The sequence below is a fragment of the Barbus barbus genome (assembly GCF_936440315.1).
Source record: "Barbus barbus genome assembly, chromosome: 43".
Lineage (NCBI taxonomy): Eukaryota > Metazoa > Chordata > Actinopteri > Cypriniformes > Cyprinidae > Barbus > Barbus barbus.
The window spans coordinates 10,113,990-10,141,443 of record NC_136721.1 but is presented as its reverse complement, the minus strand read 5'-3'; the positions used below and the strand labels follow the sequence as shown (position 1 = coordinate 10,141,443).

Below are 27,454 nucleotides of genomic sequence, written 5' to 3'. Positions count from 1 at the left end.
GTTGAGAAAAGCCATGGTTTATAGTTTAAAAAAAAGTTTAAATATTAGCATTTCTTATACATCTATCATTTTGTTTCAGAAGACTTGATTGATTCATCAACCGTGGTCATTGGATTCCTGTCATGTCTGTTTTTTAGGCATCAACGCTGTATTATATGGAGTCATTATTTTTCTTAAAATCTTCATTTGTGTTCATCTGAAAAAAAAAAAGTCTGGTATGGCCTAAATAATTGTTTTAGGTGGAGTATCCTTTTAAAATGTAAAGAATGAATACTCTATAGGGTGGAGCTCCCTGCACCGTTGAGGATTAAGGGTTATCTGTTTAATTAAAGAGATTGGGTGGATCTCAGACAGAGAGAGGGGCCCTCCCTTTGTGCTAGAGCCTGGTGGGGGGTACATGGGCAGGCCCTGGGAGGTGGGCCACATGTCTGAGTTGGTGTGATGATGAAGAGACACTGAATCGGATGAGGGGGGTGTTGAGAGCTGGCAAAGGGGCAGTTGGGTAATGGATCATTTTCACAACCTTTGTTTGCAAAGCAAGGCAGGGGGAGGGGCTGGCACCTTTTTACTTAATTACCAGGAGGGGGTACCTCTAAACAAGCATGCCCTCGACTGCTTTTGTTTCCTTTATTCATGCCGAATTTTCAAATGGATGTTTAGTTCATATTGTTTGTATATAGTGAGATTTAGGATTAACGGTGTTTTGGCCAGTTAATGATTAAACATGCTACAATTTTGTAATGAATTAATTTTATTCATATAAAATATTTTATTACTATTTTTTTATATTGTATTTATTTATTATACTTTAAATGCCTTAAAACCAAGTCCCACATCCTTATTTATTAAAGTTTTAAAGTATTACCCTCAGTTTTTTATTTTATTTCTTAAGAATATTGAACTCGCCTCCTTTCTTTATTAGTGTTGCTCTCAGTGTTTTATTTTGTATATTGCTTAAGAATATCTTAAATCAGGCCTCACCTCCTTTATGTATTACTGTTGCCGCCAGTATTTTTTATTTTATTTGTTATTAAAAATGTCAATCTTTAAAAACCTTAATTTCCTTGAAAAACCAAGTACCCATCCACTCTACTATTAGTATGGATCTCAGTATTTTATTTGATGTACTTTTAATGTTCATTTTAGTTGTTGCGTAAGAGTACCTTAATCTTAAAAAAGGTACCTTGATAAATCAAGCCTCCGCCTGGTTTCTTTATCATGAGTGTTTTAAAAATGAATGCTGTTGTCTTTGTTAGAGACTGGCCTGCGGGGTACATGCAGGATTGAAGTGTGGACTGCCCTCCAGTGGTGGTCAGGCAGCCAGTGAATCATTCTAATTTGATTAGATATTTTATCTCTTTATAATGTAGCATTATTGGATGCTCATTTCATCATTGAATCACTTTATGCATTAGCAGGATGAAGTAGAAGACATTAGTCAGTTTAGCTTGTACACTTTATTAAAGTAAATGAGAGGTCAGAGCAGAACCGGGTCATTTATCTCAATAATGCAGTTAGATCTTCTTGCTTGTACGTACAAAAACAACTGGTCCACTAGCAGCAGTGGCTGTGGAGGTCTGTAAAGCAAAGCAAAAGAACTTTAGCTACTGTACAAGCATTGAAACTCGTTTCACAAAGTCAAATATCATGATATCTCACCTCCACCAGCTTTCCACCACTAATCTCAGATGTGTGGTGGTACTTGGGGAAACTTATGGCCAGCTTGCCCCCTTCCATGGAAACTACGCCCTAGTGAGGACATGCAAGTGTGGGTTTTCATCACATGCATACTAGCCTTAAAGAATCTCACTGAAGTCAAAGTAGCTTCAGTCTGATCTCTCATGAACGTTACGATGTCCTACCTTAAATTTCTTCCCTCCAACAGTCTCCATGTCACTCTCTTTGCCAACAATGAATTTGTTGGTCACAACATGGTTATTTGGGTAGAACTGGATCCATGTGAAATCATCTCCGTTCTGGACGACCTCTGTCACGAGCTTGAAGTCACGGCCCTTTGAGATGACATCATCAGGGATACCTGAGGTGTACGGGACCGAATCAGCATAGAATGATTTCTAAAGGATCATGTGACACTGAAGTAATGGCTGCTTAAAATTCGGTTGTGCCATCACAGGAGTAAATTACAATTTAAAATGTATTAAAATAGAAAAAAAGCTACCTTGGTAAATAAATGCTACCTTGGTGAGCATAAAGAGAATTACTTCAGCAACATTCAAAAATCTTTATTATTCCATAATTTTACCAGTAGATGCTGCAATTTAAATGTGTCCTCCTAAAAATAAAGATTCCAAATGGGAATTTTTGCAGCGATGCCATAGAAAAACCATATTGAGCTTCCCAGAGAACCTTTCATTGAACTTTTTTCAGTGTGAGGAACGGTTCTTAATGGAACCACAGATTTTTTTTTAGGTTAAGACATGCTTGCAAATGAGATGCAAACACACCAGAACATGTAGTACAACATTTTCTTGTCCAAAGCATAGTGCAAGGACAGTCTAAACTAGAGCAACATTTTGGATTAAGTGCATGGAAGTGCAGCCAGAAATTCTCAAGTAATAGCAATTCATAAATCATTTTTTCACGTTTGAATTACAAACTCTTCCACAGCACTCTTAAAAATGAAGTTTTTTTCATTGTGTGAAGAACATTTTGGTATTCTAAAGAACCTTTTTCCTCTATAAAGAACCGTTTGTGCAATGGAAAGGTTCATGGAACCATAAGTGCCAATAAAGAACCTTTATTTTTAAGAGTGTGGCTTTTCACCATCAACAGAGCAAAAATCAGTTGTTTGAAAAGTTGCAGCTTACCAATCAGTTTGCAGAACTCTTCGTATCCAGTCTGAGATTCGGTTTCCCACTTTCCGTTGAAAGCCATGGTTTGGGCGTTGATTGTTGAGCAGAGAGGAAGAGCAGGCTGAGAGCTGAGGTACTGAAGGATGAAGTTTCCTGCTCTTATATACCCTACCCATCTTCAACTCTGCCTCATGACATTATGGGCACACCATCACCATAACCAAGCTATAAACGTTTACGATGGCTTCATAAAAGCACAAGTCATCAAGTGCATGACCGCAAGGCTGATTACCTGGGTAGCAATGATGTACCATACATGGGCAATGAAGGATAATCATTCATGCTTAAAATATTTTCCAATACAGTGTGTACAGTGACACAACATTGGATATAATAGAAATAGCACTTGCCAACTATATAATCAATATTCATGACAAACAGGTGATTAATGAGAGTAATATAGCAATATCTCCCATTTGTGCAGACTACCATAGTATCTCTTGTAATGAACCAGCTACAAAACCGGTTTTAGATTGCAGCTGTCGAGCCTGAAGCTTGCAGTACTGAAGGCCATCTGCCTTGACCTTGCTTTTGAAAGGATAGAAAGCTCTTTATATCAGACTGGACTATATGTTCCAGTAAATAGTGATTCATACCCACACAAATCTTTCATATAAATCATCTAGAAAACTCAACTAAGAGAAAAAAAAATCAGGATAAGCTATCCTTTACTTTGACTTTTCTGAAATTTCTGAAAATTCTACTTTCTTCTGTGGAACATCAAAGATCATTTAAATGGAAGTCAAAGGGTTCTAGTGTTGTTGGGTCCCAATGTTATTTAAAACCTCTTCTTTTGCGTTTCTGCAGAGGTAGAAAGCCATACAGGTTTGGAAGTACATGAGGGTGAGTGTAAGAATTTAAATTTTTGCCTAGAGTATTCTTAAAATGAATCGATTAAAAACCTAATCAGATGAACTGTCTTAAAACTGTCTGTCTGTAAGTTTAAAAGGAGGGAAAGGTGTGCCACAGGCCAATGCCCTTCAGCACATAAACCTCTGCTAGTTTCCCACAGAATACAGCTTTCATTGCATCATCACCCTTCCCCTTGACCTTACGTTTTCATTTTTTTCTCCAGTCTTATGTTGAGATTTACAGATAAATTTCAGCTTCAAAGATCTCTACCACACACAAATCTAGCAGAATGATGAACTGAAGAGAGATAAAAGCAGGATCAGAAAAGGATGAGCTCTCTTTTTCACTTCCAGAGCTAGCTGCAAGCTCTCACCTCTGAAAGCACACATTGATTCTTGGGGAACCGCCACTTCTGAAGCATCAGAAGGTCATTTGATGATGAGATATTATTATCAGTGAAGTTTAGGTCTATCATGGGATAGTGCTGCAAGGGAGATTTTTTCTTCACTTTTGTCGTGAATATGTAGCTTCAACAGCATAATACAATGTAAAAAGGATTTTGCATTAACTGCAGTTTCAAATAAAAAATATTTTATTGCACTCTATTGAATGGATTAGGAAACCTGCTATAAAGCAAACAGAAAGGCAAAGCCCTGCTTACTAAATGACACAAACAGGTACTTGTTACAGCTCCCTAAAGAGAATATTCACTTACATTATATGGTATGATTGCAAAACAACACGTTAAACTGTGTCAACAAAAGAAGAGTTTAATGAATGAAAACCACACAGTGAAACTTTTATAATACCACCATTCTTTTTCAAATGTCTCTCGGTTTGACAATAAATGTGTCATGTTGAAACATTATATGGTAACAAATTACTTTTGCAAAGAAAGCTGATTGCCTGCAGTTTCTTCATGAAATCAGAACATTTACCGGTTAGTTTAACTGTTCCTCAGACATGAAAGCATTCTGAAAATGTGCAAGATGTGTTTTCATTTTCAGAGAAATTCAAATCAAGTCCTCTTTGGAGGAGTTCATTCACTGTAGCGACTCCTTACAGCTGAGCTTTCTCTTCACAGAATTAAAGAGGCGGTATCATCAGACAAGAGGAAAGGTGAAAGGTCAGCGCACTGATGATCAGTAGGTCATTGACTAGCCTATACAATGACATGTAGCTGCTGATTAAGATGAGCTTATCAAATATGTAAAAGACTTCTGAAAGCTAGATGGCATTGGTGCACATTCAAATTTTATGAATCAATACCACACTTTAGCTCATTAAATAGCTACATTTTACAAGTGAAGTTATCCATTAACCAAATGGTTCATAGTTCATTACTCCATTCTGAATAAAACACATTTATAAAAATATGAATAAACCCCAAATTTTCAGAGTGTTTCACTCAGATGACATTATGACACTGAGGGAATACTATTATAGTATTCATATTTTGAAATTCATATTTTATTTTTGTAATTTCGGTTTTCATTTTAATTTTAGTTTAAGTTTTAGTACATTTGTATTAGTTTTTTTTATTATGTGTAGTAATTCAACTTTTAAAAAAATCAGTTAGTTGCAAAATCAACATTTCTCATTTTCGTTTCTGTTTTTAAATCTTTCACCTAATATCTACATTTAATTTTAATTAATTTAAACTTTATTTTCAAGATTTTGTTTACAATGACAACACAAAAAATGGACCACACCAACAAACCCTGACGTAAATATACAACTCAACATCGCCCCTAGTGGCGTCAAAGATGTATCTTCATAATAAACTATATAGACATAATAGAAGCCAATCACAATAGTGTTTCAAGGGATTTCCTTTGAACGGCAAGAACATGAGCCAACCAATGAAAACCGCACGTTGAAGCAGCCAATGGGAAGTGTTAGTAGTTGTAAGTGGGCGGGCTCTTATCTTATCAGAGGGACAGGGCCAAGTACTAGTTGCAAAGCGGAAAGAAAATGGCGGCCGTGGCTGCGGAGCCAGGAGCTGCTGCGGCATCAACAACAGCGGGGGACGGGGTGGACTACGAACCCGAGCCAGGAGAGCATGTGTTCGACCTAGAGGCCCACTCCGTCCCGGAAATGGAGCTTTGTCACCGACCCGAGGATGTGGATGCAGTACAGGAATGCAATCAGGTCCAAATGGAAATCAGAAGGCCGGACCTTCAAGCCGCGGGAAAAGCCCTCGCTGCCCATGCGGACGGAGAGCGCACCGAGACGGGGGGGTCCTGGGGCCGCCTGGGCGCAGCCGAGCAGCCCGTGCTCATGGACTACAGGTGTGCAGATTACGAGGAAACCTTTTCGCCGAAGGTGGAGGCTGCAAACGAGGTCAGTGCTCTCGATTCCAGCCCCTGCCTTCTGCTCCCCAGCTCCATCTCAGACTCCCAGCCCTCTGTGGTCTTCTTGCATTCCCTTCCCGCTCAGGTTCCGTCGGAGCCCAAAGCCGGACTGTCTCTGGCTGTCGAATACGACTCCAATCCCGCGTCAAGCCATCCTACCGATCTGGAGTGTGAACTCATAGGCTTCACGCAGCCGGACCCCGAATCCGCAACCGATGCTCACGGGTCGGAACTCAAAACTCACGAGGATGCTTTCCATGACATCCCGCAACCCTCAGACCACATGGACTCCCTGTCCGCTGCGGAGGAGACCTCGCTGGGAGAATCGGTGGGTCAGAGCTGCATGAGTGACTTTTCTACTGTTTCCAGTAAGGACTCTCCAGAACTTCCAGCGGTGGTGGATCAGTCGCTCATCTCCGCAGCAGAGGCGGAGGAAGTGCGCTCGCCTCCCCTTCACCAGCAGAGCTTCAAAACGGACCTCGGCGAACCCGACAGGGAGTCGGAGGAGACGAAAGACCCGGTTCTGTGTCCGGCGGAGCCCGGCGCCATTGAGCGCCTGATGCTCGGCTCCGAGGTGCGAGTCACGCTGGATCACATCATCGACGATGCGCTCGTGGTGTCGTTTCGCTTGGGCGAGAAGATCTTCTCCGGGGTACTCATGGACCTTTCGAAAAGGTAAACACTGTATTTGTGCAAATAAATTGCAGTTGTTCATCCAGCATACTTGCCAAAGTTGGCTTTCGTAGCTGTCAGAAATATAAACAGCATCTTCACCATTACATATTGGTTTAGAAATGATCTTAGTTCATGTTATAAACTGTCACTATAGTTTGGATTATAGCTTTATTCTTTATAAAAAAATAACCTATTAATGTTACTGTGTTTTCTGTTCTATTTTATGGTTTTATTTTCCTAAAATGATTATGTATATAAAGCTGTAAGGTATTATATTCTGTAAAGGACAATACTTATTTTGGGTGGTGTGAACGGCCACCACCTTTTAATTTTTTTTTATAATAACATTTTAATAAACTGTATAAATAGTGACATGCAACAGATTGACTTTACCTGGTAATCCAGCTCATAAAAATGACATAACACAAGAATAAACTAAATCATTGAAGCCTGTCATTACAGGATACTGCTGTCACGACTTGAATTTTCATGTCACCCATATAACGACATGTAACTAGGTATCCATGATCATAATAACCGGGGGGGAACAGTGTTATACTGGTGATTAACACCCTAGAAATTGCACCCACAGTTTGTCTGTCTCAACACCCTTGTTCACACATTTTTCTCTTGGTGTCAGGGATGAATCATAGCAGAGCCCAATTTATAGTGGGATCTCCAGTCTCTCAGTTCAATTCTCACTTGAAATAAGTCAACATGAAACATTCTTGTGAAGTTGCTGTGGGAATGTGTCCTGAAGAACCTGTGCAGCAACATTGTTAGGAAGTTTTTATTACATCACCTGGAAATAATCACCTGGACATTTTTAGAGAAATTTCTCAATGCTGATAAACCATAAAATCAAAAGTAATCAGTCATTCCAGGATTGAAATGATGCTGTGGGCATATTCCAAAGATGCCCATCATCTTTAGCCTAACACCAATGACATATGACATGCAAGTAATTAGATAAACTATTTCTAATTTCTCTTTAGTTGTGATACTAAGTCTACATTATATTCACATTAGTGTTTTAAAAACCCAATCAAACCTAATTAAAATATATATTTTTAATGTTTTTTTAAGAAAGATATGACTGCTGTAAATTACAATTGTAATGCAAAATTAATCTTTATTAGTAATTCTAGTAATAATTTAATTTTACACCAGGTTCCAATACTAATATTTGTTTTAAATTCACTTTCAAATGCCTAAACCCTGAAGCTTTGAACATAAATTCTCAAGCTTTTATTTTGGTGGAATGCAAGTGAAATGCTAGACTGCCGTCCACAAAAATATCAGAAAATATGCAACTGTGTAAATAAAGATGTGCACTTTAACCTTACAGCAAATGCAGCTATAGAGTTTACTGCATTCGCTGTGAACCGGGCCATTCTGAGATGCTGAAAACACTGAATCACTTCACTCTGAAACGCAACACATCAGTCTATACAGTTATTTAATTAAATGGCAGCATTTGATTTGATAATCACACTAAGCTGTACTGCAATGATCGTGAAGCTCCATACTTTAATTTTACATTCAATGTAATTAATTATTAGCACAACTCAGGAACCCCCTGTAGATCCCTCACAAACCTACTAGTTGTTCGCAATCCCCCATTTGGGAAAGCCTGACAGATGGCAGACTACTATTTTAAACAATTATAGGTTGAAAAGCCTCTTGTTTTTATTTGTATAAACTGGGATGAGTTGAAATCATGTTCTGTACAACACAGCATGTCGCAGATGCTGCCACTTAAGTCTTAGTATTCCTTTAAGGCCCACAGCATTGGTGTTTTGAGTTTAACATGTGAATGATGAAATGCGTTACAGCTCTGAGTCTCAAAAATATGTTCTTAATTGAGAAAGTGTCACTAGCTCAGCTAATTTCATGCTTCCTGTGAGTAAGGCATCTGTGAGAAAAACTGAAGCTTCCTTTCGTCAATTTCCATTTTGTCTTTAATGGGTTAGTGTAATTGCTGATGTTCGGAAGTGGTGACACAAGATGGACGTGATGACGGATGGATAGATGGCTATTCATTCTATAATTGGGTAAAAGCAGCTAATGTCCTGGGTGTGGAATAGTTTCCTTCTGAAGGTCCCACTGTTCCTCTGGCATAACAGTCACAGTACACCAACTGAACTTGAAACAGTGTCATGGCGTTGAAGTGGTTTGCCAGACATACTGTCCACTCCAGTTTATTTTTGGCTTCTGCTCTAAAGGCTATCTTTATTTGCATTTTTCAACATTAGATCATTCCCAGTTTCTGGATGAAATGTCTAATGGGAGAAACATATCTCAGGATTTTCGGATCACTACCAAGTGCTAACTCCTGCAAGTTAGGTACAATGTATATTCGTCTGCCAGTTAACAGATTACAAACTCAACCCTTTATTATGGGGCAGTATTTCCAGGGCACATTTTTTACTCTCTTATTCTACGGGACGGTATGCAAAATAGATTAAAAATATATATTATCTGATTTTGACACAAATAATTATCAGTGTATTAGATAGAACATGCATTTTTTGTGTGCCTGTTAAAGCTAAAGCTGAAACGGTGTGTGCAACGGTGTCAATTCACTTCTGAAATAAGCTGTATGGTGGTTAGTTACGGTGGCCGAGAGAGCTCAACGCACTGCAAATAGATAAAACACCTGCAAATAAAGAAAACAACTTCCTCAATTTGACAACACACACACTGCAAATGCTCACAACACAACCAAACAAAGAAACGCACTGCAAATAAAATGTATTTGGTTGTGTTGTGGGCATTTGCACCACCTGCTGTCAAACTGATGATGTTTTCTTGATTTGCTGGTGCTTTGTCTATTTGCATGTTTTCTGAAGTTGCAGCGCGTTGAGCTCTCTCGGCCACCGTAGTTCGTAAGTTCTTCTTGACCCACATTGGATATACAATGAAAACTGAACAGGGAGATTACCACAGATAATGGTTCTTTCAGGCCCAAGTTTCTGTTTTTGACATCCAAGGACGTTTTAGTATAACGTTTTGTTTTGTTGCTTCATTGCGCGTTACTTCTAATATCATATTTTGGGCCAAACAAGATCAGGTTTCAGACAAAGTAGGAATGGTTTCAGTTCATTTTTTAGACTTGCTTGCTTCCTCCTTTTGTAGAGGTGTATATACTATTGTAATGTAGTAATGTAATACATTAGGAAAGAATACTGTAATTTTGAAAACTAAAGCCACTACAGTTGGAGGCATTTTATGCTATCATGTATTTCAGTCAGCTGAAGTGGCGTTTTATCCTATCATGCATTTTCTTTGTTGTATGGAACTGTATTATTGTTGCAGAAAATAATCTGTACCCCTGCGTTGTCAGTTAATCATCCGTCTCATCTCATGAATACAAACATGACAAGATGAAATGACATTTCAATAAAAACAGAGCAGTAATGCGACTGATGTAAAATAATGATTGCTTTAAGACTTCACAGTAATTCTCAGTTGTATGATAGAACAAACATATGTGCTAATTTTTATTTTTATTTTTGCATATGAGTAACTGTGATATAGTAGTGCATGCTTGAAAATAGGGATTAGACCCCATCCACATTGAGTTTAAACTTAGTGTCTTTGTCGTTTCTCTTCTTCTGTACCTCAGGTTTGGACCTTATGGGATTCCTATAACCGTGTTGCCCAAGAGAGAGTATAAGGACAAACCAGAATCTATGCAGCTAAAGACGGAAGCATTACAGTCAGAGACAGATAAGGGTGTCACTCAAGGACCTGGTGATGCCCCCATAAAGGACCCTGTGGATGCTCCGGATGCCCCTCTGAAGGACCCTGCTGAGACTCCTGCAGCGCCCCAGCCCTGTCCCAACCCTCATCCTAACCCATGGACCTCAAAACCACCTCCTTTGTTTCAGGAGGGGGCCCCTTATCCACCTCCACTGTTCATCAGGGACACCTACAACCAGTCGTTACCTCAGCCTCTACCACGCAAAATCAAGCGGCCCAAGCGTAGGCTGTATAGAGAGGAGCCCACTTCTATAATGAATGCCATCAAGCTCCGACCAAGACAAGTTCTGTGTGATAAATGTAAAGGGGCTGTGGTGCAAGGGGACAAGCGCGAGACACGCAGAGGCCCCATTTCAGACTGCCGAAGTGACGATGCCAAAAGACGGCGTAATGACAGCGCAGCAGCAGCTGCTGGTAAACGGCCCCGTAGTGATCCACGTTCTGACGAGAAGGGCCGTGGTACTGATGGACCCAAACGACAGGGTTCGGCTGTACGGGTGTCGTCGGCCACCGCCTCTTCTCTGGGCCACAGTCAGGTCAAAGGTGCAGCTGCAGGGAACAAAATGGTGAAGGGGGTGTCTACTACAACTACATCCACGGCCCACTCTCGAGTGCAGCTCAATGCCAAAAAAGTCCTTCAGAGCAAAAACATCGACCACTCCAAAGCACAAGAGATGCTGAAGATGGCCAAGGCTCAGAGAAGACAGAGAGAGACAGTCACAGACAGTAGCGGGAACACCAAGGCCATAACCAGGGCCGCTGCCCTCCAGGAAGCCCACCAAAAGGTCCACTTCACCAGGCGACTGCAGCAGATCAGTGGAGGAGGTCCAGGTTCCAACCCCCTGCCACCCAGGATGCGCATCAAGCCCCAAAGGTACCGTAATGAAGAGAACGATTCTTCCTCATGTAAGCCGCCTTGCTTGGAGAAAGTGCCGGGAGGGGGCCATTTACCGCTGCCTAAACCAGCCGTGCCCCGCTGCACCTCCACACGCTCCTGCTCCTCCTCCTCCTCCTCCTGCTCTGCAAGCCAAGTCGCCACAGCTGTAGAGCCCCAGAGGCCAGACAAGGCAATCGAGTCCCTGCTCAGCCAGGCCCAACCCGAGCCCCTCCCAGCCCCAGAATACAGGGAACCCCAAGCTGAGCCAGAGGATCAGGAGGGACGGGAGGAAAAGCGGGAGACGCGTGGGAGCAAGGCTGGTAACTTAGTGGTCTACATGACCCTTAACCCCAGCCATCCCGACTCCTCTAGTATCTCCATGTGCAGCGTCGATAGTGCAGATGACTTAAAGTCATCAAACTCTGAGTGTAGCTCTACCGAAACGTTTGACTTCCCCCCTCCTGGTGATTTGCGATCGGCCCCTGCCCCTGGCACATCCTCTGCTTTTGCCTCTGCATCTCCCCCTACTCCTAAGGACGACAAAAAGCGCAGTAAATCCCTCAAAGCTGCCGTCTTTTCCAAAAACGTCACAAAGTGCGTTGCCCTGGATGGCAGAACAATTTGTGTAGGGGACATTGTTTGGGCCAAAATCCTTGGCTTCCCTTGGTGGCCCGCCCGCATCCTAGCCATCACAGTGAGTCGCAAAGATAATGGGCTCTTAGTCAGGCAGGAGGCCCGGGTCTCTTGGTTTGGGTCACCCACCACTTCCTTCCTGGCCATTACTCAACTTGCCCCATTTCTAGAAAACTTCCAGTCTCGCTTTGACAAGAAGAGAAAGGGCCTGTATCGTAAAGCCATCACCGAGGCTGCAAAGGCTGCCAAGCAGCTCACACCCGAGGTTCGAGCCTTGCTAACTCAGTTTGAGACGTGAGGTCGTGTGCTCTGGTAAGGTAGGCAAAACAGGCACTTGAGTTGGCCCTGTACCCCTTCTGACACCTCTCAAACTTTGCTGTACCCAGTAGGTTTCCAGAGTGAAATCCAGAAAAGGCAACCAGGACTAATTTATTTTCGTTGAAAACGCGAAAGAAGGGGATTGAATTGAGTAAATGAAAGCAAACGGTTCTCATCTCAAGTATCTAGTGTTCGCCCCTACGTAACCAGTCTTTTGATCTTGTCATATCGTCATACATTTATTATACTGAAAACAGATGATGGAGATTTCTAGGAAAAGGTTTTATGGGTTCTTGAGCGGTAACAATATTTGTTTGCCTTGAACTTAGTTGTTCTTGGTCAATGTCTGCCGTCGAAGGTTCCTGTAAACATGAAGAGTGGGTTTTTTGAGCTTGATTAGCTTTGGCCTAAAGAATTAGGCATGTGTGAAAATTAAAATGTCTGCTTGAACCCATTCTCAAACCAACTAAATGGTGGCCGGTCAACTGCTACTTAGTCTGGATCCCTAATTTAGCACAGTTAATGCTTCCTTTTGGATGATCAGAGAAAGTGTTATAGGTTCAGATTCCTGCTGCATTTTCTATCACTACAGTGTCTCTAGACGTCAGAGTCCTTATGTCCAATCTCCCTTACATGAACTCAAGTCTTGGATTTCACTTAGGCCATCCTTGAATTGTTTTCTTTTATCATGGAAGTTGTGTAACAAAGTTGACCCTGCTGGGTAGTGCCTCGCTCAGGTAGAATAAGGGACTTAATTGGTGCTGATCTTTCTCAGATGTTTTGAGACGACTAATATAAGTTCAGTGATCTGAGCAGACTGCTGTTGATCTGGGCGTGGCTCTTGGCCAGCCTTGGCTTTGCAGCCAGTCGTGCTGCTGTTACGGGGGGAGGTGCCTGTAAGCCGAAGTCACCTCAAGTGCCACTGTGAGGAGAGCACAGCGACTCCGTAAACAGAGAGTACCACCTCAGACACGGAGAAACCTGCCAGCCTATCTGTGCGTCCTCTTTCCCCACCCCTCGCAGCTACAACATCTGCTTCCCTAGCTCATTCCTCCCTAATCTACTTGCCCTGTTCACAGCTTTTTTTTTCTTTTCCTCCACTTGTTTTGCTCCCTCCTGCCGTTGTCATATGTTTGCATCTTAGACTGCTTTTTATATGTCTGATTAAGGCGAAAATGTTCCCATTACTCAGCCAACACGCTGGCCAACCCGACTTCATTTTTGCATGAATTGGGAGTGCATACGTGTTAAATGGATTATTAAGCATCTTTTGTATGGCTCCATATGTTTGTCCAATTTAGGCATATCAAGTCAAGAGGCAAACCTAAATTTTGATGTAGCTGCATTGGAATGCAAAACACTTTTAAAATGAGTTCCATTAAGTAACTCAATGAAAACACTTGTCAACTGTGGTGTCCCGCTGCAAAGTGGGGCATTGGCGCACAAGGCAGCAGTTCTCCTATATGTGAATATGTTCGTCATAATTATGGGCCTCTGGCTGGTTTAGTTGTTCAGTGATTTGTTCTGATTCCAGTATTCATTGTCTCTCATCTGAAATGTTTTGCTAAGGATTGTGTTTTAAATTTATTTGTTGTGCCTGAACTTTATTTTCTGTCATTTCACTATTTGCAAAATAGGGCTGAAGGTCTTGTATGTAAAGTGTTCAAAATGTATTTTGCCTGACTGAACTGAAGACGAATGGCCTGGATCTTATTTAAATGCTGAGAACCAGTGATTTTATTTGTGTGGAAGAGCATTGTCTCTTTTTTAATTTCTTGTCTGTAATCATGGTTATGTCCTTGCATTGCATATTCATAAGCATCTTAAACTGTCTGGTTATATTTACACATCTGAGAAGGGACATACTGTAAGATATCTTGGTCTTTCCACATATGACTTTAGCAGGTAGAGATCGATGACTTGAGGAAAAAAACAAAACAATGCTTGGTAGACCACACTGACTGACTGACGGAGGTTTGTCTAAAGGAGTAAAAACGGTATTTATTTTGGTGGTTGGCTTTGTTTCATTTCAGCATCTTTTTTTACTTTTATTATTTCTATCTGTTTGCAGGTCAGAGAATGCTGTAAAACCATTGAAAAAATAACAGTTGAAGATATTGTGTACATGTTTTCTGATGTTTTAAGAGTATATAAATAAACTGTGAACTTCAAGAATTTTATCTGTTCGTCATTATTTTCGTATTTTATCTTCTTAATACCATTTCTCACTCCAAACCATATTTCTCTCAGGTGTAGCCTAGTGCACAACCCTGTTTTGGGAAAAGCTGTTTTTCCATGTGTTTATCAAAAACAAAAACTCCCTTGACCGATCATGACAGCCCAACTAACTACTGACTGTTCTGTCATTTCGCAATCAACTAAAATGGAACAGATTTTCATACCTGCAAACAGATGAGAAAACCGTAGGGCAGACTGAACCAAAATGTGCCAGACTGTAATTACACATCATACAGTAAATTAAGATACACAGGGTTGTCTTAAATAGTTTTAGTGATTTCACATTTCAGTGGATCTCTGCTGTATGAGTTTGTCAGCGTCCATGTTTTCTTGACTTTATAAGATCTGACATTACAATGGAAAAACAGCTGCGCATGACATGAAACTTTAATGTAAAGAGACCTTAATTCTATAATGTTTGATTTGCTTTGAAAATACATGGAAGAAACATCAAATGTTGAAAGAAAATTGGATGTTACCCTACCTGGCTTCATATGAGGAAATATACATCTGCAAATTGAAAATGTCAAAAAAAAATAAAAACTCACTTTTTAAAGCTCATTTATGCTGTGAACCAAATCTTGTCTAATATTGTCAGTTATGGACCAGGAAGCAAATAAATATTTCTTAGATAAAAGTCAGAATAAGCCTGAACTTCAGTGTTATTATTCTGTTATTTTAAGTGCAATGGCGCACCGTACCAACAGTTATGAAGAATCTGATTTTCTCTGTTCTTTAAACATTAGGTAACTGAAATTAAGCAATTTCTGAAAAGTGAATTAATTTCTATTATTAGCCAGTGGATGATGCCAAAATATAGGTTACACTGGATAATTTCTTTTCTTAGAATCTTACTTTAACAAAGTCCATATAGTTTTCTTTTTTAATATTTATAATTTAATAATCCTGTTTGATTAATTCTGACCATCTGTTGTTTTTTTTCCCTTCTCCAGTGCTGCAACTCTGAAGGGCTGCTGATTGGTCCGTTGCCCAAAACACTGCCATTGGTCAAGAGGCAGTCAGATGAGAGGAGCCATCCACATTTGGAGAAGCAGGTGTAATGGAGAAATTATTTTTATTTAAGAAAAGAATTATATATTTATAACAATGGATTACAGACTCTCCACCTATTTCCTGATCCGTCATGCTGAAATGAATTTTTCGAACCAGATTTTTCTTTACGCAGGCTTTTGTTTAAAGCATGTGAAAAGACACTTGCAAATACTGAACAGCACATGGGAGATACAGCCATTGTGGATTGTAGGTGGCGATCCAGCACACGTTAAAGCAGGGTTTTAAGTGTTTGTTTGTAATAAAAGAGAGAGCTTATAAAACTCAAAAAATATTTGATGTAAAAATGCAATAAATATTGCATGTGCTATGCTTCACAGTACAATGACAGAAAATGGGTTCTTATTGTGTTTCTTGTCTTAGATAAAATCCCAGTGTTCTTTCCCAGCATCTGTGCTCCTTTATATTGAGAAATTCTGAGCCTTAATACAGCCTAGACTGTTCTTGAAGAGAGCTTGAAGTTTTCCACTCTGTGGCACTCCACACTTTCAGTGATCAATGCAATCTGTACAGCGTTACAAATCACTCCGACCCACTAGTTGACTTTTTTGTGCTCCCCTCCGTTTATAAATGGTTTTCTTATTATACAAGTCGAACATGACAGTAAGAACACATCTTTTCTATGTCTCAGTCTTTGCTTCAAGGTTTTCCTGTTAGCATCATTCATTGCACCCGCTCAACCTGAGGCCTGTAAAAAGGGAATTTAGAGCGAGAGAGAGACAGCTGCTTGACATGCTCACACTTTCAGTCTCGCTGTTGTACATAAGTGCGTTTCAGTACAATCGGAGCATTCTCCCGACTACATATGAAGATGGTGGTCGTGGGCGTAAATTTGTTTTATTATTGTATTAAATGTATAGCTCTATGAAATTAAACCTGTTTTTTGCCTTGTACCAAGTTGTGTGTTCTGTGTATATTCTTTAATAATAAATCATGCTGTATTAATTACATTCAAGAAACTGCACAACGGACAATGCACGCAGGATCTTATCCACTGGTTTAATTTGAACGCAGGTAAGGGTGAAGTGATGAAGGCCTATTATCTCATTGCTCATGACTGACAGTCTGGATCACTGACACCAGCTTCACAGCAAATGTAACATTCTAGCATGCCAAAAAACTGAATATCTATATAATACAGGCTTACAAGTTCCCCAAAATTCAAAAACCACTTGACATGAGCTGATAATTCAATTGGTCAAAGGAAAAACAGCTTTACATTATTTGTATCAATGAATTAGTGCAGACTGGGCATATATTGAATAGTCAGAGAGAGACTGGACACATGGGGGATTGGGCAGTTCACTGTTGTGCCACTATAATAAGACTCTGAATAGCTATCTGTTGTTGTTATTGGAATTCTGAACAAAATTAACAGAGTAGGATCCTGTGTTGGTGTCTTGGTTGACCTGGAAGTTGGAGGTGGACAGACCAAAAGGTCGTAAAATCATGTTACCCAAGTCCTTCAGCTTACCTGAGAAGAAAAAGAGATGGCAAATAAATTATCTGCCAACAACAGAAAGCTATGAATACATAAGTAGTCTTTAACAGGTAGCTAAAATAATAAAAAGTGCTGACCAAGACTGCGTTTATCTGATCAGTAAAAACAGAAATATTGTTTTATAGCAAAGCTGAATTTTCAGCAGCCATTATTCCAGTCTTCAGTGTCACATGATCCTTCAAAAGTCTAATTTGCTGATTTGGTTCTCAAGAAAAATGTGTTGAATGTGTCATCTTTTGTAACAATGTCTTATATGTCAATTTTGACCGATTTAAGGAATTCTTGCTGAATAAATGCTTTAAGAATGAATTTCTTAAAAGAAAAATTACAATTTTCTTTAAACAAAATTACAATATTAACAGCTAAAAAAAACAGCTGGTCAAAATGTTTATCCCTCCTACATTAAATAAAATTTAAATGTAAAATATTATATTGTTATTAGAGTTGCAGTCAATTTAAGCTTTATAATAAAGTATGTAAATACATGAATATGGTACTAAATGGTGCCGTTTAAATGCAACACTCAATTTTATGCAATATGTAAGGAGGGTCTCCCTGCTTCCAATTCTCCACCACCAAGGGGTCCTTAGTCCGAAAAAAGGTTGAAGAGTGTAAAGTGATTGTGGAGAGCTTTGTCTCTGTGACTGGACTGCAGTGAGATTAATGTGACAGTGAGCAGCTGTGAACTGCAGGAAATTCAGCCTGACAGCAACAGTCTTTACCTCAAACTGGAAATCTGATCCTTAGAGGAAACATACACTGCCCGCAACATTTATTAATAATACCTTGAAACAGACAAAACCAGCGTGTGCTCTGAGAAAGTGCAGCAACATTTAACCAGTAATGGAAAACCACAAAACTGTACAAATCAATGCTACACTACTTAGTTATTGCTTTAAATGTCTACTATTAAAACAGATGTGAATTTTCTATTTTATTAGAGGTCAGCTTGACCGATATTAATACCAATAAGTTTATAAATATATAATTTATTATGATTCTATCACTTTTATTATTAATGCTATTGTTATTGATTATCATTCTGCCTTTTGTAGATAATATATAATAATAAATGTGAATTATGACAGTGGAATAAAAAACAAGAGATATTTTGCCATTTATCAGTCTCTCCAGTAATTGCAGTTTCATGACTGTGCTGTTGATTTAGAATGTAATATTATTTTTTATTATGAAACTGTCAAAGTGTGGCCAACTATCATACAGCCACAAGCCTTTGTCTCAATGCAGTGCAATTTATGGTCTAGAGGAAATGAAAAATTCAGGAAGACTGCTTTGGATATGATTTATGCAACAAGGGCTTTTTTCAATCCAAGGTTCTTCGGGTTGAAAGGACTCTTTGAAACATACTAATTAATGGATCAGGCTAGAACTTTCTAAGAGCAATATGCTTAATAGCAACTGTGTGTCTTTTATCCAGACAACCTTCAAAATGAAGAGCACTGTTGCACTCGCCCCTTCTGCAGCCTTATGAGTGTTGCAGAATTTTTTTTATTTCTTTTTGGGTCGGGTTACATGTGCTTTTATGTGCTGAAGTATTCAGAATATTGTGATTACCAAATCAAACTCTTTAAATGTATTGTTTTTATTGCATGTTTCAGAGTGATAAGCGGCACTGTATTTGCATGCAGCTTATAACAGTAGTGAGAATGAATAGTGTTTTCAAAGCAGCTCGCTTCTCACAAACTTCATCTCTGCAAGCAGTGAGTTTAATTTGCATTTGGAACACAATGTGTGCTAGGTTCACTTTATTCAAACTTGAATAATTTCCAACATTGTGGACAAAAGTTTACCGCATTTCACCAATACTACACCAAAATAAAAGCTTGAGGGTTTGATATGTTAAAAGCTTAAGGTATGAACATTTAAAGAAGAATTTAAGATGTCAATATTTGTATTGTAACTTGAAGTGTCAGTTGATTAAAGAAAAGTTGGTTAAAGAGTGAACCCAAGTGTGAACGCCTTTAAAAAGATTTTTTTTCAAACAAACTGTTTTTAGTCTGGAGGTCTCAGAGGTAGCAATAGAAGACGTTTTAATATGTATTTTATATTGTAATACGAGACAAAATAATCACAATACACTTTTTATAAGAAAATGTAATCATACTCATCATCTCTTCTTTCAGCTTCTCGTTTCGCTCCTCAATTTGCCGTGGCAATCGCTGTGAAAGAGAAATGGAAAGAAAAATTGAGACTCAGTCTTAAAAAAATCTTCAATTTAATTTTTCAATTGCTCATTCTTAAGTTGTTTCAAACCGGTACACATTTTCATTCATTCACTGTGCACAAAACACCATATTTGAGATCATGAAATATTAAAATGAATCAGACATATGTAATTTTCAAATGACAATGCAACACATGCATTAGATTATGGACATATTCAGGCTTAAATGGGCTTGAATCTTTCTGGGCCTTGAATGTGGTAGTTGCATTGCTGTCTATGCAGGGTCAGAAAGCTCTCGGATTTCATCAAAAATATCCTAATTTGTGTTCTGAAGATGAATGAAGGTCTTGCGGGTTTGGAACGACATGAGGGCGAGTAATTATTGACAGGATTTAAATTTTTGGGTGAACTATCGCTTTAATGATAATCATGTAGAGAAGTGGCTCTCAAGAAAGGCCCTAAGCCCACTAGGGGGCCTCAGCAGACTTCCAAGTGGGCTTCAAGATGACTTAAAATAAGACAAAAACAGGCTTTAAAATAAGCAAAATAACTTTTTTTTTTACTTTAAAGAACCAGGATTCCCATAATCTTGGGAAACCTTGATATATGAGGAAAGACTGGTTTAAAAAGTCTGTTTTCTAGACCTGGAAAAGTCCACAGAAATGTTTATGAAGAACGTATGTTTATTACTAGTTATGCCAAGTTATAAATTAAATTATCTGATATTTTTAATAATCATTAACAGTTAAATCATTAATAATAATTGGAAGAGTGATGTAAAATCATTAGTTTACAGTAACTAGCAGTGTTGTTGTGGACAGTGGAGGCCTTAGAGTCGAAATGCTGATGTAGAAACACTCACCATACAGGCCTCTCTAGCTGCAGGGATGCCCGGGTCTTTCTCCAAGACAGTTTTATAGTCCTCTAGAGCTTCATCAAGCTTGTCTGTCTTCTCAAAGAGCTCTGCTCTCCGCAGAATGGCACGGACATAATTTGGATTTAGTTCTATGGCTGTGGAAGACAAGACAATACACATTGTCTCAAAAGCCTTTGTGGCATGGCAGATCAAATGTCAAATTACATTTCCACAGGAAAAGGAAATTAAGATATACATCAGAGACACAACATAAAAGTAGTGTGTTGCGAGTCGTGTACATTCTCTAGATACAGAACACAATGTGTGCAGGATATTCTCTCACCTTTAGAGCAGTCACTGACAGCGCTGTCTTTTTTATCCTGGCAGACAAAATTATGAATAAAGTTATTATGCAAAACTATGAATAAATAAAGGAATATTTGGATAATCATGTACAAGAACAATAGAAGAAAAATCTTATTTGAGCACTCAAAGTAATGATTGTATCTAATGTTATTACATTGGACTGGTTCCAACATACTCTAAAATGCTAAATCATCAAGTCATCGATTTATGCTTGTGCAAAAAAATAAAAAGTACTCTTATAATCATATGCATACACTGTTATGCTATAACACTGTGTCTTCAGAGAACATTTAAACAAACAATAGTTCATAGTGACAAAATGTGCATTAAATATATGCATTCTATATCTGCACAAAACACCCAAAGTTCACCTGATGCAGGCGTGCAGCAGCTCGATTAGAGAAGAGTATGGATCTCTCTTTACTGTAGCACACAGGACACACTTTCAGAGCAGCCGTGTACGATTCTTCAGCCTCTACATGCTCTGTAAACAATGGCATGTCAGAAGCTCATTCACAAACACAACCTTTCAAATCTATGATACCGCCTCAATGCGATAAACATTAGGGTTAGTTTAGTTTAAAATGAAAGATATGCCATTATTTATTCACTCTCTTGTTTTTCCAAACATGTATATATTGGTATTTTTTGTTGCACATAAAATTTGTGAAGAATCTTCAAGCATATCTTTTCATTTTGATCACACCAAAACACCAGAAAAGTTATAAATGTCCACTACATACCAAGTTATATAATAAAATTAGGAAGGAACAGACTAAAATCAAGTTGTTATTCACTGATTTTCACAGTATTATATATATGTACAATTATTTCCATTTTGGTGTGCCATCATAAGGCATCTGATTTGACTAGTACTCAAAGATTTGGGGTTGGTAAGCCTCTTATGCTCACAATGGCTGCATTTATAATACAGTAAAAATTGTGAAATTTTATTATAACAAAATTAATTTTTCTACTTTAATACAACCCAAATGTTAGGACGTTTTTTTATATTTGAATAAAATGAAAACTAAAAGAATTTCTAATCACATGAGCCAATATTTTATAGAACATAGATAATATAACAAATGTTTAAACTGAGAAATTTTACAATTTTATGCACAAAATGAGCTTATTTAAAATTTGATGCCTGCTACGAATCTCAGAATAGTTGGGATGGGGGCATGTTTACCATTGTGTAGCATCTCATCTTCTTTTCAAAACAGTTTGAAGACATCTGGGCATCGAGGTTATGAGTTTCTGGAGTTTGGTCCCATTCTTGCCTGATATAGGTTTCCAGTTGCTGAAGAGTTTGTGGTCATCTTTGACATTTTTTGTTTAATGATGCACCAAATGTTCTCTATAGGTGAAAGATCTGGGCCCGTATTCATGAAGAATTTTAATGCAAAAAGTAGCTCCTAGTGACAAAATTCTAAGAAAATTCTTAGAAATGTGGGCGTTTACTCTTAAAATTAAAGAAAAGATCCTAGTAAAGAAAAAAGTAATTCAGAAAGCATCTTAACCCTTAAAAGAGGTCTTAAGGTCAAACTTGTTAGGAGTACGGACGAGGACTTTTAAGGGGCTTAAGAGTTTCTTTAGCAGCGGAGAAAATGGACGAAAATGAAGAGGGAGAAGAAATGTGTTGCACACAATGCATGACAGTTAATAAGACGCTACACATTAGTTCGTGCAGGGATCATGTTTGTGACTGATCTTATTAAAGACATGCTAACATCTCAGACACCGCACAGAATTGCCATAGCGCCAGAAATCACTACATTAACATATTTGGCAACTGGAAAAATGCAACTATGCAGCAGTGATGATTTGGGTCTGTTACAGCACTTATTAGGCTATGCCTCTGTTCATTTCCTATAAAACACAGTAAATATGCAGGGCCGGCGCCAAGGCGCCCAAACGAGTTACTGTGCCCCCCCCACTTTCCATCCTCTCCCCTCCTTGCTGAACGCGATCGATTTTGAAAGCGAAAGTACTGATAAAACAGCGCACATAATGCGATTGCACGCTTTAGCGAGCGTCAGCAACTGCACGAGATCACAGATTGCAGCCCCCCCACCCCCCTGAAACACACACACAACGTGATTTGTGCCCCCCCCCCCCCCTAGAAATTTAAATGCCCCCCGATGGAGGTGCCCTGGCCCTGGAGGTGCCTCTGTAAGTATGACAGCATGGTAAATAAAAAATAAAGAATATATATACATATATAATGTGTGTGTGTGTGTGTGTGTGTGTGTGTGTGAGAAAGAGAGAAAGAGCGAGAGGAAAAATTCCGCCTGTAATTTCAAAGTGAAGGCTTATAATATACCCTACTCTTAAAAGCACTCTTTTATTTCCTTCTTGACAACCAACCAATCACAGTCTTCAAAAGATTGTGTCATACATAGCAACGGGGTCAACCCCGCCTCCTCACTAAGATAAAAGTTTTTGTCTTTTCCTTACTCAGAGTTGCTCTCAGATCAGTCCCGAATCGCTCTTAAGATAAGACTCCTACGTAAAAGTTTTTAAGCTAAATTAAGAGTTTTCTGAGAGGATTCTTAGAATCTTTATGAATACGGCCCCTGGACTGCAGGCAGGCCAATTCAGCACCCGGACTCTTCCACTATGAAGCCATGCTTTTTATAATAGCTGCAGTATGTGGTTTTCCATTGTCCTGCTGAAATACACAAGGTCTTCCCTGAAATAGACATCGACTGGAGGGGAGGATATGTTGCTCTAAAACCTTTGTATACATTTCAGCATTCATAGTGCCTTCCAAAACATGCAATCCCATACCGTATACACTTATGCACCCCCATACCATCAGAGATGCTGGCTTTTGAACTGAGGGCTGATAACATGCTGGAAGGTCTCCCTCCTCTTTAGCCCGGAGGACATGGCGTCCGTGATTTCCAAAAAGAATGTCAAATTTGGACTTGTCATAACATAGAACCCTATTCCACTTTGAAACAGTCCATTTTAAATGAGCCTTGGCCCACAGGACACGACAGCGCTTCTAGACCATGTTCACATATGGTTTCCCTTTTGCATGATAGAGCTTTAGTTGGCATCTGCAGATGGCACGGCGGATTGTGTTTACCGACAGTGGTTTCTGGAAGTATTCCTGGGCCCATTTAGTATTGTCAATGACAGAATCATGCCGATGAGTGATGTAGTGTCATCTGAGGGCCCGAAGACCACAGCATCCAACAAAGGTCTTCGGCCTTGTCCCTTACTCAAAGAGATTTCTCCAGTTTCTCTGAATCTTTTGATGATGTTATGCACTGTAGAAGATGAGATTTGCAAAGCCTTTGCAATTTGACTTTGAGGAGCGTTTTTAAAGTATTCAATCTTTTTATGCACTCTTTCACAGATTGGAGAGCCTCTGCCCATCTTTACTTCTGAGAGACTCTGCCTTTTATAACCCTTTTATAGCTAATCATGTTCCAGACCTGATGTCAATTAACTTAATTAGCTGCTAGATGTTCTCCCAACTGAATCTTTTCAATATTTCTTGCTTTTTCAGCCCTTTGTTGCTCCTGTGCCAACTTTTTTGAGACCTGTAGCAGGCATCAAATTTAAAATGAGCTCATTTAGTGGATAAAAGTGTCAAATTTCACTGCTTAAACATTTGTTATGTTCTTATGTTCTATTGTGAATAAAATATTGGCTCATGTGACTTGAAAGTCTTTTAGTTTTCATTTGCTGAATTTTTAAAGAAAAAAATTTACTGACCCCAAACTTTTGAACAGTAGTGTATAGTGCACAAGTTGCACAGACAATCTATACTAAGTTTTAAAATTGTTGTTGTTGTTGTTTTCATCTTTTATGGAGCTTGACAGATGTGACTATGAAGTGTCAGTGTCTGAAAGAAGAGCTGTGTAAAGATTCTTCAAAACAATCATATGGGTAAACAACATGAGAGTTATATTGAATACATATATAATGTAATATTTTATGAACTATTCTAATTGGATGAAGAGCAGGAATCCTGTTTATCCCAGACTGTGGGATCGTCTTACCTCCACTCTTAAACTGTGTGTTGCCCTTCTCCTTCAGCTCTAAACTCTCCTTTCTTCTGCTCTGTAATTTGAAAAAAAAAAAAAAAAAAAAGTGAGAATATCAATGGTGTGAAATATGGTACAGACAGAACTGTAGATTTTGAAGGACATGAAAAATAACAACTGGATAATAACGCTCACCTCTTTTTCTTCGTCCGTCAGATCTTTTTCCAGCTCACGCAGGTATTCCTCATCATACTCGTTCACCTTGACCGTCTCCTCTTTAAATTCTGAATCAGAGTCGCCCTCTCTCTGCTCATCGCTCTCCACAACCCTCTCCCATTTCTCCTGCTCCTCATCATTGTCTTTATCAGGATCCAGGTCTCTTGTTAATGAGTCATGTCTCTTTTCAGCTGAACTGTCCTCATGCCCTTCGGAATCCTCTTCTGACGTGTTATCTGAACACAACCGGTCAGCGCCATCCATGTTTTCTAGTCTCTCATTTCCTGTCCAGTCATCTGACTCCGGCTTTTCTCTGTGCTCACTCTCTGTGCGTTTAACATCAGTGTGTCCATCTTCTCCAGGCAACATGTCCTCACAATCATAGAAACAGTCTTCCTCAGGCTCTGTGGTGGTTTCTCTGGTCTCTGACACTTTTAAGGTGTCAGCCATGGTGGCTGAGAGCGTCTCAGACTCCATCTCCATCTAATGCACCACAACCTAAACAGTATTTAAGTAAAGTAAATGTAAATGATCGCAAGTCATATTCACCTCCAACTCTGCAAAACAATTTAACATGATCATACATTTAGGCTATATGAATAAAATGACAGGATGCCTATTTCATTTCAGACTGCCATATAAAGTAAGTATGAAATAAGTCTAAAATACACACGGTTTGTACAACCATGTACAGCTATATGTACGTAAATATCACAAAAGAACTGGTTTTGACTCGCCCTATTGTCATCAACATGTCATGCTTATTTTAGACTTGATGTACCTCGTAACATACTTAATGTATACTAAAATGTTTCTGCATGCATGTATTAAATAAAAAAAAGAAATCATAACAATATTCGACTATGGAATGTAGTAGCTTACATTAACAATTCAGACAAAAATATCAGTCAACACTATTAGCACGTGTTAACAGGACTGAATTCACTTCACACGCTGTGCACTTGGCAAGCAAGTATGCATTATTTTAAAAGTTTAATTTTCAATCGCATTGATATTTAGAAGCATTATGAAAATTATATTTTAAACGCTACATATTAGATCAAAACATTTCCTCTGTACCTCTTCCTCGCCTTCTAGAAATGAGCCATAACGTTTCTTCCGGTTAATCACTTACTGCGTGACGTATAGGTAGAAAGGGATTCTGGGATATGTAGTAGGAGTTCGTATTTGCTTACTAGAATGCATATTTGTGCTTTTGTAGAGTGGGTAAACATTTCATTTTACATATAATAATACATAAATAATTATCCATGTGTAACATTTAAAATCGCCAGAACATAAATGTAAAAATAATAATGTATTAGCAAAAATTGGACATCAGATAAAGTGGAACAAATCATTTCATGATTGATTATCAAGAGATAGTTAAATGTAGGTAAATGAGTAAATAAGTAAATTAATAAAATGACAGATAGTTTGTGATTTATGATTTTTTTTTTTATATATATAAATTACTAATATAGGCCTATATATAAGAAAAAATTGGAAAGCAGGTAAAGTGAGTCAATTACTGTTCACTACTGAATGTATTTTAAATATCAGGATGCAATTAAATGCAAATACACTAACAAGTAAGTGAAAAAAATGACATTTTTTTATTTTCTTAATAAAAATAATCATCATATAAGCCAAAATGGGACAGCAGGTAAAGTGAGACAGTTACTATAATTACTGATTGATTTTTTTTTTTTTTTTTTTTCCGGCCTGTCAGTAACACAGATAACACATGACAGTACGTATGTGTAGCTATGCTATCATCATTCACAGCCTTTTTTTTTTTTTTTATATATATTTATTTTTTTATTTATTTTTTTTATTAATTAATTAATTAAATTTTATATACCCTTTTATTTAACCATACTATGACCGACAAGACCAGGGGACAGAGAAAACAAGAGAGAGAAAGAAAAATAAATAAATAATAATAATAATAATAAAAAATAATAATAATAATAATTATAATGATAATAATAAAAATAATAATAATAAAAAAAAAAAAAAAAAGGAATTAGAAAACAAAACAAACAAACAAACAAAATTGTGGATAAAGTCAACAGAGAAGGGGGAGAGAGAGAGAAAAAAAAGAGAATGGGGGATAGAGAGAGAAAAAAAAAAAAAAAAAAACAGACAATTTGCTTCGATACCTGCTGACAAAAAGAGAAAACAACAGAAGACACAACAGAAGACACAACATCAGAGAAACTGCAGCAACAACCAACATCTGTATGAATCACAATAAATTCTAAATGTTAAATGTTATTGAGCAACACGCATAACTAATATTACAAAATAAGTTTTGAAGCAACAGCAGATCAGAACAATGTGTGTCTGTGAGCACCCGTTTTTACACCAATGTGAATGCTTGAGTGTACACCTGTGTGTGTGAGCGCGCTTGTGTTCATAAGGTTCCTCCATGTAAATGTTTAATAGTGTGTGTGTGGGGAACAACAGCCCCATCCCGCAAGGCATGAAGCAGGCATGGAAGAGACCCAGGCCCCAAACATCCGGAGGCCCCCCAGGGCACGGGACCCCCAGGGGAACCACCGCAGGGACAACTGCGGCCCCCACCCAGAAAAGGGCAGAGGAGAGCCCGAAGGTGGGACATCCGACAGCCACAGTATAGACACCCCAGGGTGCCGTGGCGGCAAG

At 38.7% G+C, this 27,454-nt stretch overlaps 3 protein-coding genes across 5 annotated transcripts; 1 reads left to right on the top strand and 2 right to left on the bottom strand.

The window, feature by feature from the left end:
- Positions 1-1,514: 1,514 nt before the first annotated feature.
- On the bottom strand, positions 1,515-2,895 carry LOC306861973 (gastrotropin-like; the record flags this gene model as incomplete). Its single annotated transcript, XM_079404528.1, has 4 exons — positions 1,515-1,577; positions 1,660-1,749; positions 1,863-2,038; positions 2,829-2,895. The coding sequence occupies 4 exons, from the start codon at positions 2,893-2,895 to the stop codon at positions 1,515-1,517; spliced, it is 396 nt and encodes a 131-aa protein (XP_079260654.1).
- Positions 2,896-5,389: 2,494 nt separating this feature from the next.
- LOC306862668 (PWWP domain-containing protein 2A-like) lies at positions 5,390-12,446 on the top strand. The gene is made up of 2 exons (XM_079405592.1): positions 5,390-6,754; positions 10,383-12,446. The coding sequence occupies exons 1-2, from the start codon at positions 5,700-5,702 to the stop codon at positions 12,325-12,327; spliced, it is 3,000 nt and encodes a 999-aa protein (XP_079261718.1). The 5' UTR covers positions 5,390-5,699; the 3' UTR covers positions 12,328-12,446.
- A 3,031-nt stretch (positions 12,447-15,477) lies between these two features.
- Positions 15,478-25,928, bottom strand: LOC306862669 (tetratricopeptide repeat protein 1-like). Of its 3 annotated transcripts, none has more exons than XM_079405593.1 (8): positions 25,865-25,928; positions 24,764-25,282; positions 24,584-24,644; positions 20,936-21,048; positions 20,542-20,578; positions 20,205-20,353; positions 19,283-19,337; positions 15,478-17,130 (listed from the first exon to the last, which is right to left on the bottom strand). In XM_079405593.1, exons 2-8 carry the CDS (start codon positions 25,265-25,267, stop codon positions 16,994-16,996), a joined length of 1,056 nt encoding a protein of 351 aa, XP_079261719.1. In that variant the 5' UTR covers positions 25,268-25,282; positions 25,865-25,928; the 3' UTR covers positions 15,478-16,993. The 3 variants fall into 3 exon arrangements, with proteins under 3 accessions (XP_079261719.1, XP_079261721.1, XP_079261720.1); XM_079405595.1 differs by having other exon boundaries at positions 15,645-17,130; positions 24,764-25,341; positions 25,865-25,910; XM_079405594.1 differs by having other exon boundaries at positions 15,645-17,130; positions 25,667-25,902.
- Positions 25,929-27,454: the final 1,526 nt, after the last annotated feature.

Bases quoted from the DNA above. Each gene is read 5' to 3' on its own strand.
- LOC306862668 (XM_079405592.1), top strand. From the start codon at position 5,700: ATGGCGGCCGTGGCTGCGGAGCCAGGAGCTGCTGCGGCATCAACAACA. The intron at 6,755-10,382 runs GTAAACACTGTA...TCTGTACCTCAG, and splicing joins CTCATGGACCTTTCGAAAAG to GTTTGGACCTTATGGGATTC.
- LOC306862669 (XM_079405593.1), bottom strand. From the start codon at position 25,267: ATGGAGATGGAGTCTGAGACGCTCTCAGCCACCATGGCTGACACCTTA. The intron at 24,645-24,763 runs GTGAGCGTTATT...TTCAAATTACAG, and splicing joins TGACGGACGAAGAAAAAGAG to AGCAGAAGAAAGGAGAGTTT. The intron at 21,049-24,583 runs GTAAGACGATCC...CATTGTTTACAG, and splicing joins CACACAGTTTAAGAGTGGAG to AGCATGTAGAGGCTGAAGAA.